The 13,452-nt window shown below is 42.9% G+C and overlaps 1 protein-coding gene across 2 annotated transcripts in view; it reads right to left on the bottom strand.

The window, feature by feature from the left end:
• Window positions 1-13,452, bottom strand: part of snd1 (staphylococcal nuclease and tudor domain containing 1) — a 166,751-nt gene that overhangs the window by 29,428 nt on the left and 123,871 nt on the right. For both annotated transcript variants that reach the window (XM_044022843.1, XM_044022842.1), the window contains exon 18: window positions 8,312-8,453. In XM_044022843.1, coding sequence (XP_043878778.1) covers window positions 8,312-8,453 — 142 coding nt within the window. The remainder of the gene's footprint in view (window positions 1-8,311; window positions 8,454-13,452) is intronic.

Raw genomic sequence — 13,452 nt, 5'->3', positions numbered from 1 at the left:
CAAACAAAGAGGGAACAGAGAGCCAATGAAAATACAGAGTCTTGTACGCGCACATCCCAAGGCCGCACTGAATTCTATTAAGCGGTTTACGAACGCTGTTAAACCGCACAAGGGTAAATAATCACAACGTGGCAGAGGCAGAGGCCAAAGAGAGCAAAGGCTGTTTATGAAATCATTCTAATTTCCTGGCTTATGAGAATGAAGGAATTAGGAGACAAGAGTGGAGCACGTCGATGAAAAGGGCACCTCCCGGGGAAAAACAAGCGACTGGAGAGGATCCAGAAACATAAACCTGGCTATAAATCTACTATAATTCATGAAGGCAAAAGGAAGAGCACATCCAGAGGAGTGAGACATAGTCGAACTGAAGCTGACACACACATATTCACCCCCCTAACCCCCCACCAGCATTACTGCTGAGCTTAGAAACACTGCAGGTCTGGTCAAGCAGTGTGGATGGTCTACCATCTGAGTGATCCACAGCTGCTGAACACAGCTTTGTGCTTTAGCTCACCTGTTAGCAGAGAGTGTTAAATATGCATGAGCTTCGGACGGGGCTTTATCCTCAGGGGGTAAGAGGGATGGCAGCGTTTCAGGACATGCAGGGCTATACTTCAAAAAGGTAAAAGGCCGCACTGAAACAACAAAACACAGGCCCAGTACAGTGTGTGCTGACTTGAGAGGCCTGTATTTGTGCTGCGTGTGTTCAAACACATACAGCTGGTTTGGGGCTCGATGCCCCCTCTGGTTGGTCAACAAAGTCCTGGCGCTCACCTGGGGATATAAGTACACCGGCTGAAGACATAGTGTGTCAAGGAGGGAGCGCTCAGACAAGAGAGCGGCCATTTACTCCCCTTCCTGAGCGATGTTTAAAGTGGTGTCAGCGTTTGCAGCGCGTTGAGGGAGGCCACTATAAAAACAAATGATCCCCCTGCTTGACTAATGCAGCTCTCACTCCCACTGGAGAGTGATATGGATTATATCTCATCCCCACCACCACCACCACCACCACCACCAATTCCCCGGCCCTGTTCTACCCTTCCTGGCAGTCTGGAGCCTTTTTACGGCAAATTACTGATTCTGTAATTGGTGAAGCCATTGCTGAAAACAGAGACAGCATCTGTGGCTCTCTTCTTGCATCACTCGCCCCCCACCCCCCCAACACTCTCTGCCACCTGTCGAGCCTCATTGACTGCAGCTAATGCCCTGTTTTGATTGTGAAGAGTCCAAATATACTCATGAGATGGCCCTGTGCACATTTGGAAACGAGGACCAGGGGTGTTAGGGTGGACCTCATGGGGGTGGTGCGAGCCAGGCCAATTTTGGAGAGGACCCCCTTTGAGCCTGTAAGTGGCTCACCACTGTGAAAAGTGTCACTCAGCCTTTCAGCTTTAGGTAATAAACCCCGGAGCTGACATTAGTGCAAATCATGCTCACTGAGAGAGTGAAGAATGAGCGTGAAGACGCTTTAATCTACGACTGGAAATCGAAGGCACCGCACATCAAACCGACAGGTGAGCTGACCTTTTAGAAGCTAAGTTGCGTATCTGATTTAATAATGGATGTTTTGGGACCGGAGACTTCTTCTGGGCAGGGACCGGCCTTTAAATATTGCATCTGCTGCAGTGGTGAGCTGCAGAAAAAGTTGTTCTTTTTTAAAACAGCACCATCAGCTGCTGCTTCGACTTGCAGCCTTCATTCACCTGAAGTTGCATGGTACCACATCAAGGTCGTGTGCACTGTTGAAATGAATTAAAAATGAGACATAAAAGGCAGATAGACAAAGATACTTGTGTGTGAAAACTTCTCAGGACGCAGAATTTCTTTTTTGTTGCCCAGCTGGTCTGACGCACACCACACTTCCTTTGTACATCTGCAATGAATACTACAGCAATTGAATCTATCCTCAAACGTGAAGTCATACAACTGCTCCAAAAAAAATCCATGAACTTCTTTTACCATTGGTCTTTGAGTTAACTTTTAATAAGTAAGCAAGAAGTTCTTTTACTTCATGGCTTTTGTTAGTCTGCTCAACAAAGAATTCACAAGATTAACTAAACAAATACTTTCCAAAATGCTATTAAGAAAGAAAAAAAGTATAAAGCACGAGTGTAGGAGTTCATTATGTCAGCCACTAACTGGATTTGGCTTGAAGCCCACACGGCTACAGCAACATATCTCATCCAAAAATCAGAAAAAGAAAATGAAAACACTGCAGGCAGCCTTACGGCAACATTTCGACCGTGCAACTGTTCTATCATATCAAAGGAATCATCACATGGGTGCACAGGGCATCCACTAATTCTCATGTCATTTTATTGAAATCAACACCAGAGTTACTCTGGAAAACGGCCTCCACTTGACATTGAGTTGAACCTGAAAACAGAGTCCTTTGATATTGGGAGTTGACTGTAGGGAAGCCATATTGGCTTATTTAGGAGAGCATGAATTAAAGTGAAAACCAAGACAAATGAATAAACCAATATGCATTGCCGCTGTACCTAAACAAGCAAAGTGAAACGCAGCATTTCACAGTAATGGAATTCAGTTTCAAAAGGCAAAAAGGGACTGGTTTGAAGTCTAGCCAGAGAGAGAGAGAGCGAGCAGCTCCCTGCCTGCCTGCCTGCCTGCCTGCCTCGCGGTCTGCCTAGCTGGGTCCAGCATCATTAGGTGATGAACAGCTGCTGCATGTAAAAGGTAGAAGTGTGAATAATGCGGACGGAGAGGCACCTGGTTGGGGGGGAAACGACTTCACTCATTATGAATCTGTACGGGTGCCAGAAAACAAGCGCTAGTGGACGGGAGCGCATCGCCAACCTCGCTGCAGCCGGGGCTCAGGCTGGGGGCAGAAAATGCGTGTTTATCGGTCGAGCGACACCAGTGCCATGGAGGTGACGACCGAATGAGATCCAAATGAACAGGAAGCACGAGCAAAAAGATTCCCACTGGTTCAACCTGTATAAACCAGGACAGTACATGCACTGGAGAGAACTTGGGTCCCTGTACCTCAATATGTCAAATAATGTGTTCTAATCCCATTCTTACAGTTCAACTACAATAATTCTAGTCGCATACCATCTGTGCTGTGAGAATAATAGACATGATTCATGATTAAAACAAGATTCCTAATTGTTTTTGGTTCTTAAATGTGAACATTTTCTTTGTTTCTTTGCTCCATATAACAAAGAAATCATTAAAAATCCAACAATTTGGTTTGTGGACAAAACAAGACATTCGAGAACAACCTTTTTTTAAACGTTTTCTGACGTTTTATGGACCAAACGATGACTCGATTAATGGTGAAAACACTCGACAGATTAATCCATTGTGAAAATAATCGTCAGTTGCAGCTCTAAAATATTGACAGACGCTTTAAGTTGAGCAATTTTGAGCATCACCCGTCATTATGAAGCCAAACATATGGGCCAAGTGGAACTTACTGTGAAACTGAAGCACATCGTGTGTTTGATTATTATTATTATTGTTATTCTTTTTTTGATTTGAGTAGAAGATCATCCATTACCGAGGTTCCGTACACCCATAAAGTCTGCACGGCTATATTTAGCCGGCTTTTAATTATATCTAGCGTCATAGTGGTAAAGCAACAACAATGTCGAGGAGTCACTTCCGCCCCCTCGGTGCCTGGAGTGGCCTCTGTCTTTCAGTGTCCAAGGTCACACAGATCTATGCAGGGCCCCCTCTGACAGTAATTACATATAGCCTGCGGAGGGAGAGACCAACACACACATGCATGCACAAGTAAAATTGGGAGGGGAAAAAAAAATCGGCAGTATGAAGGACAATGTATTTTTTGGGAGAGAGAGATAAACACAGAGCAAAAGATAAAGACCCTTAAAATAAACTAAGGATTAAAGAGTGCAATCCCTCAAGCTTCTCAGTGACTCGGAAAAAAAAACATTTCTAATGTGAAATTAATCTCTTATCTAGCGCGGGTAAAGATATCCATGTAAAAAAAAAACACTTAAGGGTAATTAAATGTGAATAATTAAAAGGGGTAAAGTACAGAGTTACTTCAGACCTCCAGAGAATAAGAGATATTACAAACTGCATTTTCTCTGTAATGTGTCGGGAACGACTGAAAAAGATAACGGCGTTAAAGTTTATTACGCGGGCCTACGTGCGTTCATCAAGTGGAGTTTTCAATCACAGCTGCCCTCGGCAGACCACGATAAATAAATAAACACACCCTGCTCTTTCATACCACCACAACTCCCTCAGGGTTGATGGTTTGGAAAATGCATCTAAATATTAATGGCTGCAACACTACACTTTTTTCTTTAGGATTTTTACTCTCCCTCGCCCTCTTTTTCTTTGACTGTACGGAATATATCGTCCACTTACTGTATATACCACTGAACTGCAGCACACTTTATGCACTCGAAAGAATTGAAGGTCATTTTGCACGACGCTTCCTCCTTTTCCATGTTGTCTAATGCAAATGTCGACACATGCTGCACACACCTGACCCCCACCTCTAATACACCATTCTCACTTAATCTAAATTTTATTCACCTTTTTCTCCATCTCATTATTCAAATCTCATACTGTATTATTCAGCACCCCGGAATATTCCTCTTCCCTCCGCCACTCTGACACTCTAATTTTTCCCAATGTGGAATCAATAAAGTTCATCGTATCTTACGGAAGAAAGTGTTGAAACAAATGGGGGTTTAACGGCAGACAGAAAAATGACTTTCTTTGCCAGTCCCAGCTGTATTTCATTTTGTTTCCATAATCGCGGCTACCTTTCATGATTAGCTTCACGCCCACAATAGAAGCCGGTGATCACCGCAGTTAAGTAAATGGGCTCACACCCATCATCGTTATGATGTCAAAAAGCAACACTGGAGCGAGATGGCGTCGTTTGTCTTGTTCGGGCAACTTTTGCAGAGGCTTCCGAACTTCACAGCAGGCGAGAGCCACACCGGGGGGAAGCGGATGGTCAAAGAGTGCTTGATAAAAGCATTTTTGCTCCATCTGGCAAATTGGGTGCAGGCAGTTGCTGCCAAAAACACTGGCTGAATATTGTCTCCGATGTTATCTGGGGGGAAAAATTCATCAGCAAAGCGACCCCTGTGCCATGGAAGAAATCCAAATTATGGCGACATTTGATAAAAAAAAAAAAAAACAAACCGGGGAGGGTGCTGATGATAGAGAGGGGCAACCTCAGGGAGCTGAAGCAATGTGACACACTTTAATATCAGTTTAATATCAAAGAGACTCTGAAGACTCGGTTCTGAATCAAATAGATTGAACTGGAGCTGCAACTAACTAATAATCTGTTGATTATTTTCACGATTAACCGAGTCATCGCTTGGTCCATAAAATGTCAGAAAACATTAAAAAATGTCGATCAGTGTTTGTAATACCTGGAAATGATGATGTTCTCGAACGTCTCGTTTTTGTCCACAAACCAAAATTTACTTTTGAATGATTTTTGTGATATGGAGCAAAGAAACCAGATAATATTCACATTTAACACACTGAAACAGTCAGAAATCTTGTTTTAATCGTAGAAAAATGCAAACCTTCAAAAAAAAGTAACTGACTAATCGAGCAATTGTTTCAACATTCTATGCTGTGTCCTTCATTTGAAAATGGGCTCTGTCAAGCAACACTATCAGCCCTGACTGAGGGAACAACTGTGTGTAATACAGTGGCAGAGCAGGGGCAGGCAAAAAAAAAATACAAAAACAATCATGTTTTTGGAGCAGGAGAAACTTGTTTTGTTGTGTTTTTAGTCATACTGCAGCCCGTCTCACTTCTCTCTACTAGCGCCTGTGTCTCTCTCGACATAAAACAAACCACTTCCTGTGTGCAGGTGTTTATATTTGATATATTTAAATATATATATATGACTTTGCTTCAGTAACTGAGGAAAAGGTAAGAGAGAGGAGGCGTGAGAAGGGTGAAAAGCACTCCGCTTGTATGGTTGTAGCACCTCTTACACTTTGATGTAATCTTCAAGGTGTTGGTATGACTTGATGCAACTTTGAGGAAACGTCAGCAAAATCGAAAGTGGGGTGGGGGGGCTGAAAGAAGGAGATGAGGACAGCAAGGTAGGCGGGTGAGAACTGGTCAAGTTGCACCTCCCTATAAAAAACTACAGCACATCAGCCTCTGGGTGGAAGAACACGGGCCAATTAAAGGAAAAATAAATAAATAAAAAAGGCCTGAGCATTGCTGGATCATCTAAAAATCATGCCTTTATATGAGAAAAGATTAAATAACTCACAGCTCTCCTGTCAAAATGAACTGAGAACAGCAGTTTAAGGGAAAATGCAGCTTGTGTACATTTCCCATAAAGCAACACTCTTGCGTTGCTACTTAGAAAAAAGTTGTAATTGCTTTGCATTTCGCAAGTTCCCCAGGCCCCCCTTTATTTATACATAGCGCATTAAAGGAATTCATGAGAAATGTGTAAAACATCAATAAAAACATATTTGATTTGCTCTTCCAAGCGCAGCTCCAGTTTTCAGACTTTCAAGATTTTCACCATGGGGACAAAGCTCCACTTCACATTTCGCCGTACATTCTCACCGCTGACAGTAATAATGGAACAAATAACTCTATAGCTTGTGTTTCTGCCTTTTGACCAGCGATAAACATCGCACACAACCTCAGTGTCTCTCCCGACTTGCAGGGGAGTGAGGCTGGAGATTTTAATCTATGGCTTATGGCGACGAGATGAATTGCAGATTGTTTCTGCACACTTAGCAACACCTGCAAGTTTCAGGAGAGGGGAAGGGGGGAAAAAAAGAGCGACGAGTGTTTAAAAACAGCAATTTGGGGCCAAATGCTTTTCTCACACGAGTATTTGATTGGATTATTATGGTACAAATGATGCCCAAGATCAAATTGGCAATTAAGAAAATTAATTAATGACTGCAGTGAGGGAAAATTAAAAGGTCGATTTCATGGCCGCCACGGAAACCAGGTGTGGGAGACCACGGTATCCCCGACTACTGCCACACACCGGCAGACAGTGATGATTGGTCTTTAGGCTTAAGATCTGTTCCTACTGGTTTGTGAAGCAGAGCAGAGTTTTTCTAAATGTGCGTCAGACTTCTGTAAGGTGATCTTAAATGCAATCGTTTGGGCTACGGAGCTGAGAAAAGAACGAGTGGCGGATATAAATTAGCACCACTCACATTATAATTAACTGATATTGATACTGATAAACCAGGTGCTCCAATTTGGTACAAGTACCCAAGAGTAATCTTCCAAAATTAGCACACTTATAGTTACAAAAACAAAGATTAAAATAAGAATTTGTGACATATAATGGCTTGAGAATGCACGCTAGGGAACTTTTCACATAGCCCACTGCAAAAAATGGCCATAGTTGTTCCTTTCTTGAAAATCACTCTAAAGGTGATTTGTGGCACAGGATTCTGAAGCAATGCCTGTACAAAAAACCCAACGAGTTTTACTATAAAGCTGTCATACACTCATACAAACATAATGATGAGTCGTATATTTAATATCCTGCTAATAAACCTTCCAAAATATGACACATTGGCCCTTTAAGTGGTGAAAAACAAGTCGAAACGTACAAGTTTCACCCCCAACTTTTAAATTCTACTTTCTGTAAACACAGAAACATAACAAATGGCTTAATTTTGGTATTGCAGATGATGGGCCGTTAAGCATACTACATGAAAAATGGACTGTTACCCATCACAAAACAGCACCGGGGAGGCATTATGTGAGCAGTCATTAATGTACACACACACACACACACAGACACACTCGCTCCATACTGACACAAACTGAGCATGTGAGAGAGCGAGCAGCCACGCGGGAATACCAGGGATTGTTAGTTTTCCCATCTCCAAACTTTTCCCTCCCGTCCTCCCCATGTCCACAGTGACAAGAGGAGACGGCGTGATTTATTCCTGTCATTCAACAGCAATAAAAACGGGGGGGAACATCCTTTCTTTTAGTCTCCGCTGGTGACAGAGAGGCTGCAGCAAAGGACGAGGTGAATATCTTAGTGGTCATTGTCATTCATAAAGTCAGTTCTGGTGCTAAAGGAGATTAAAAAGTGAAGAGAGAGCCCTTTGCTTGCGTGTCCCAGTGGAGACTGTTTGTGGCTGTGCTCAGTGCCAGATTGCACGAAATGACGAAACAGTCAGTGGAGCATGAAGTAATGCCACATGTTTACTAGAAATCCAGTTTTCACTCAATCACATTTGTTCTGCCACCATATTTTATGTCTGCAGCGCCGGGAAATGATCAGCTAACATATTTGAAATCACGTCATTCATATATTCTCATTGCGGCGTACCTGTCTCGACGTCCTGGGCGTAGATGTGCAGGGTGTCTGTGATTTCGGTGACAAATACCGGCCTGTAGTTGGCCACGCGTTCCTTCTCTTCCGTGACGTGGACAACCTCCTCGACGGGTTTCTCCTCATAGTTGGCCCAGACCTACAACGCACACACAGACACATGATTAAAAACATTAGTTAATAAATACAAACGATTTCTGTGGCACGATTTTTTCACAAATCGAAATGTTTATTGCACTCATGAACAAAGGATTAGAAACATTCCATTAGACATTTAAGTAAAGTGCCAAACAGTGTGTTTTCTTTAGGCCCTGAACATGGCACGGCATAGGGCTTATTGTTATTATTGGGAAAATGCGAGTGCCGTCACAGGAAGAGGCACAAGAATCCCTGACAGCACTGCCTGCGATCGCGAGTCGAATGCAAAACTTTTTCCAGGTCGGGCGGTTGTGTGATTCTCGTCACTACCACCTGGGTTTTCATCACCATCCATTTTGCATTTATTTCTGCTTAGCAGACACCTTCTCATTATGTTCTGTGCTGCACTCACTCAGCACAAATAGGATTGTTTACTTGCACCGCAGCTCTTGAAATTAAATGCAGAAGAATCGCTGTCATTTAGAAATGAGATCATGTGTCGCTGTGAATCGAGATTGCAATATTTTTAGCGGTTTATCACCAGTATTTCATGAAAATAACTATAGCTATTGTATATAAAAGGTGAACAGTCTTCAGGAAGTAAGAATATACCTAATCGCTCCCAAGGGACCACTAAAAAAAGTCTGTGAATGGAAAATTTCTCTACTTCTCACTTAGAGTTACAGTTCTTCAATAGTTCATTATGTCAATTTTGTGAAGAAAAACAGACAGCAGAGTATGAGTGGACATCAGCCTGAATGCAGGTGACACCTCCTACACCCACCTAATTTCTCAGTTGCATAACCTCAGCGTGGCACCAGCTAAAAAGTCTTCAAAACGGGAGATCACATTCTTATGGGTGAGGTCGTGAATACGGGAGACGTGAATTTTTAAGAGTGAAAGTCAAACAAATGACGACAGCAGCACAGTGATTATTTCTATCAATGTTGTCGGGACTAAATTGAAGTGATTGTGTGACTATTTTCCTGTCTCATGTTCTACTACAGTGACAGGATCCCTGGGACTTCACTGTGGACATGTCAGGACATTAGACTATTTCATCTCATGTCTAACTGTGGTTTTATTGCCTTTTTGTGGGACAAATTGACTCGTGTTAAGGTTCAGTCCCGGGTCAGGGTTCATGATTACAGATTAACCTCGTCGTGGTCTGAAAAGGCCACAAGCACGGGACAGAATTTAGCCAGTGAGCGCTGCAGCTCCTGTGTGTGTGTGTCTGTGTGCATGTAAGCAGGTTACAATCCTTTCAATGCTGCATCAAGGTTAGTTCTCTTGACTCCCCGGGAGAAAGCGAGGGCTCATTAGGTGGAAGTGCTTTGCCTTGGGCCACGTGTCGAACTGCATTGATGTTAAGTGTGTGTGTGTGTGTGTGTGTGTGTGTGTGTGTGTGTGTGTGTGTGTGTGTGTGTGTTTGTGGCTTTGAGTAAAGTAACGGAATTAAATGTGTGCGTGAACACAAAAGACGGTCACTGTGAGGGTGAGATAATCAGCTCGATGCACGTGAAATCACTGGAGAAGGGGAGTAAAGGAGAGATATACATGGGAGGATACGGGGGAGTAAAGATGGGCGGAGAACTCAAAAGTCAAAAAGTGTAAATAAGTTTCATGCCACTCCAATTTTTTGTGCCACAGCAGCAAAGCAGCGGCACAGCTTGTTACCATTCACTTCTCTGGGCTATTTGGGAAGTATTTACTTTTAAAGGTTATATATATATATATATATATATATGTATATAAAGAGATGAAAAGAGGCAGAGAGAGATGTGTTTTTTTTGTTTTTAATAGAGCAGAGGTTTTTAGCCAATTAGATTATTTAACTGCATGGTATCATGAAGCTAATTAGATTAGCTCGTTTTTATGTCGTCGTGTTGTCGTCTGCAGTGCTACGCTACTTTTAAGGCTAGGATAATCATACCCAAGGCCTTTTTTCTTAACAGGCTGGCTTTTTAGCATGGTTATTAGTGAGTGTGTGTGTGTGTGTGTGTGTGTGTGTGTGTGTGTGTGTGTGTGTGTGAGAGAGACAGACAGAAGTTGATGAAAAAATTGTTTCCCTTTAATACCTATATGAAATAAGCAAAAGAAGAACAGTGTAGTAGCATCCCCCCCTCTACCTGCTAACAAAAGGCAGGGTCGCACTACACAATTACATTTAATTATTCATCCCACAAATACTGCGCACACACACACACACACACACACAGGAAACAGACTTGAAGGAAAGAGTGCAGGTAGAAATTCTGGAGATTGAGGGCGAGTAAGGTTAATGAAGACAGAAAACACAGCCACGCTTCATAAACCTGGAGCTCAACCGTGATCTCTTTGTATGGCATTAAGATAGGTGTGAGCATCATTAGTGTATATGTGTGTATACATATATATATATGCATATACAACCAAATGCGCACATTCTATGCACAGTCACACAGCCCGGTGTATAAAAAGTGGCTGGTAATAAACATGCTCTCCACATTGCAATCGAGCCCGACATAGCTTGGCTTTTAATCAAACCTGCAGCGCCAATTAGGGCTGACAAAGATTAGAGTGTCAGCATTCATTAGCCCGGCAGTCATCACTGCGGCACAGTTAGGTGGTAACAAACGGGTGGCTTTATGGCGAGATTGGACACCACGGTCACAAGTTTTCCCATTGACCCCCTGACTTTTTGAGCGTGGATGTCGCCACAACAAGAGATTGAGGTGATTAACGGGGTCTTTCATGGTGTTTTGAGAGTGTCTTTATTTTCTTGTTGTGTCATGCCACGATGCACGGTCGCTCATGTGCTGTGATCAACTACTGTGCAAGCCGAAGTTGGCTGTGGTTGGTTCTTAGCTCTTTATTTACTCTATCTACTGTCTTTGTAGAAGGACAGCTGGGAACTTCTGTCCATTTGTTGTCTTATGGCAACCGACATTTTTCTTTTCTTTCAATTTTGGTTGTTAAACTGTGTTTGTGTTTTGTTTTTTTCCCACACCTCTAATGTTACTGCCACACTTTGTGGCCGGTTTCAAATGAAAATGACTGCCGCTGCTTTTCCCCTCTTTGAAGCTATGTGCATAAAAAGGGGGCTAAAATCATGCCGACGCGGGGGGCGTATAATTTGAGCAGCATGCTCGGAGACTACAAGCAGCAGAAGCTTCAGTTCTCCATCTGTGTCTGCGCGGGATTTCGTTTAGGCAGAGTACCGAGTGTGGATCACACACATTCTGATTTGTGCCAGCGTGTAAAAATTTAAGAAAATGCTTAGAAATATAAAAAAATAAGACGTGGGTAATGTGAAGGAAACGTACCTTTATGTGTGTATTAATATATACAATAAAAGTTTATCTGTCCTATCCTCTGCCTCCATCTTGTCCTATCCCTTGTGTCCTCTTCTGTTACAGCAACTGTCCTCATGTCCTCCTTCATAACATTCATGAATCTTCAACCTTTTCCTCCTGCCCGCAGCTCCATCTTCAGCATCTTTTGTCCAGTTTAATCACTGCCCCTTCCTGTGCATGTGACCAAACACCCCAGACTCGCCTTTCTTACTTCATGTACAGACGCTGCTTTTATTCCACATGCCGGGATTCTAGTTCCAGTCGGTAAGATGGAAAAACAGGCTGTAATGGTTGTAGTTTTGTTAGCTTATTGACCTACGATGTGTTCACAACAGCAGGAGAACGTCCGGGTTAGAGTTAGGGTGTGGGTTCCCGTCTCCCGTGCAGGAGAAGCTACAGAAAATGTCTCCAGAGACTTTTACAGACACCAGTGTCTTCACACATAATGCACCAGGACAATTTCAGGTAAAATGGCCAGACTTCAGTAGCTCATTTCATTGTGAGAGCTGTAGCTCACAGTGTGCATTTCACACCGCTGTAAACCGTGTCTTGAGACTACAGTGACGGTGGCATTTCACCGCCATGAAGAGCAGGTTTTTGCCTCATCTCAGAGTACACTATTAGAAACAGTAGAGTTTTATCTTGTATAAGCCACAAATAAATGAACACGCACACGCACACACACACACACACACACACACAGTGCCCAGGGCTGATGACCTTCCGTGAGCAGCCAACCATCTTGTTTGTTCCACTTCAGTGCAGGTATATGACTTCTGCTTCTGCCGCCCTGCAACTGCAAGCAGAGACTCAAGCCACTAAGCTGCCAGAGAGAGAATGACAGAGGCAGAGAGAGAGAGAAGAAGAAGAGGAAGAACGCGAGAAAGAGAGAAAGTGAGAAAGTGAAAAAGCAAGAAACAGGCAGGCCATTAAAGCTTGTGTTCGAAAGGACAACTCTTCCTAATAACGGGGGCCGAGCGGAGAAAGGTGGCAGGTTGAGCTGACCTTCACAATTCCTGAATGACAAAACACACTTATAGCCAAGTGTGTGACAAGTGAGTCCAGTTGGGGTTACATGATGGCCGTGTTTTTGTTTTTCTACTGCTGGAAAAAAGTAACCGTCAAAACATACAAAACCCACTGGCTGAAAGAAGTTTTCAAGCATGTGTGGAAGGAAACAGGAAAGTTTTATTATCCTAGCCGCTGATTTATTTGGCTCATCATCAATGATCCAAACAGTTGTAGTCAATCATTGTCTTTTACATAAAACAAAATGAACGTAATTTAATATTTAAAAAAAAAAAAAATGGCATCATTTAAGAATCAAATAACCACTCTCCTTTCATCAAAAATTACGGGAATCTTTGTCAGAAAAATGGTTGCTTGAATGTTTTAATAAACCTAAAAGCGCTGTGAAAGAAATACCTCATTACATGCACGTTGATGCAGTAATTCTCTGGTGTCTGTGCCAGGAAGTGAAAAAAAAAAGTCTCACTTTCCCCCACACCAGATACGTCGCTGATGGAAGAGGAGCTCTTTTACAGTCGGTAAGTGCATCGCTGCCTTTTTTGGAGAGTTTAAGTGGTCCGCTTATTAGCTTAGAGCTGATTTGTCTGAATATTTCTAACTTGATGAAGAGCGCGGCAGCAGCCTCCGAAGACCGAG

Source organism: Solea senegalensis, linkage group LG3, assembly GCF_019176455.1.
Source record: "Solea senegalensis isolate Sse05_10M linkage group LG3, IFAPA_SoseM_1, whole genome shotgun sequence".
In the NCBI taxonomy this organism is placed as follows: Eukaryota; Metazoa; Chordata; class Actinopteri; order Pleuronectiformes; family Soleidae; genus Solea; species Solea senegalensis.
This window is presented reverse-complemented; position numbering and strand designations above follow the sequence as displayed.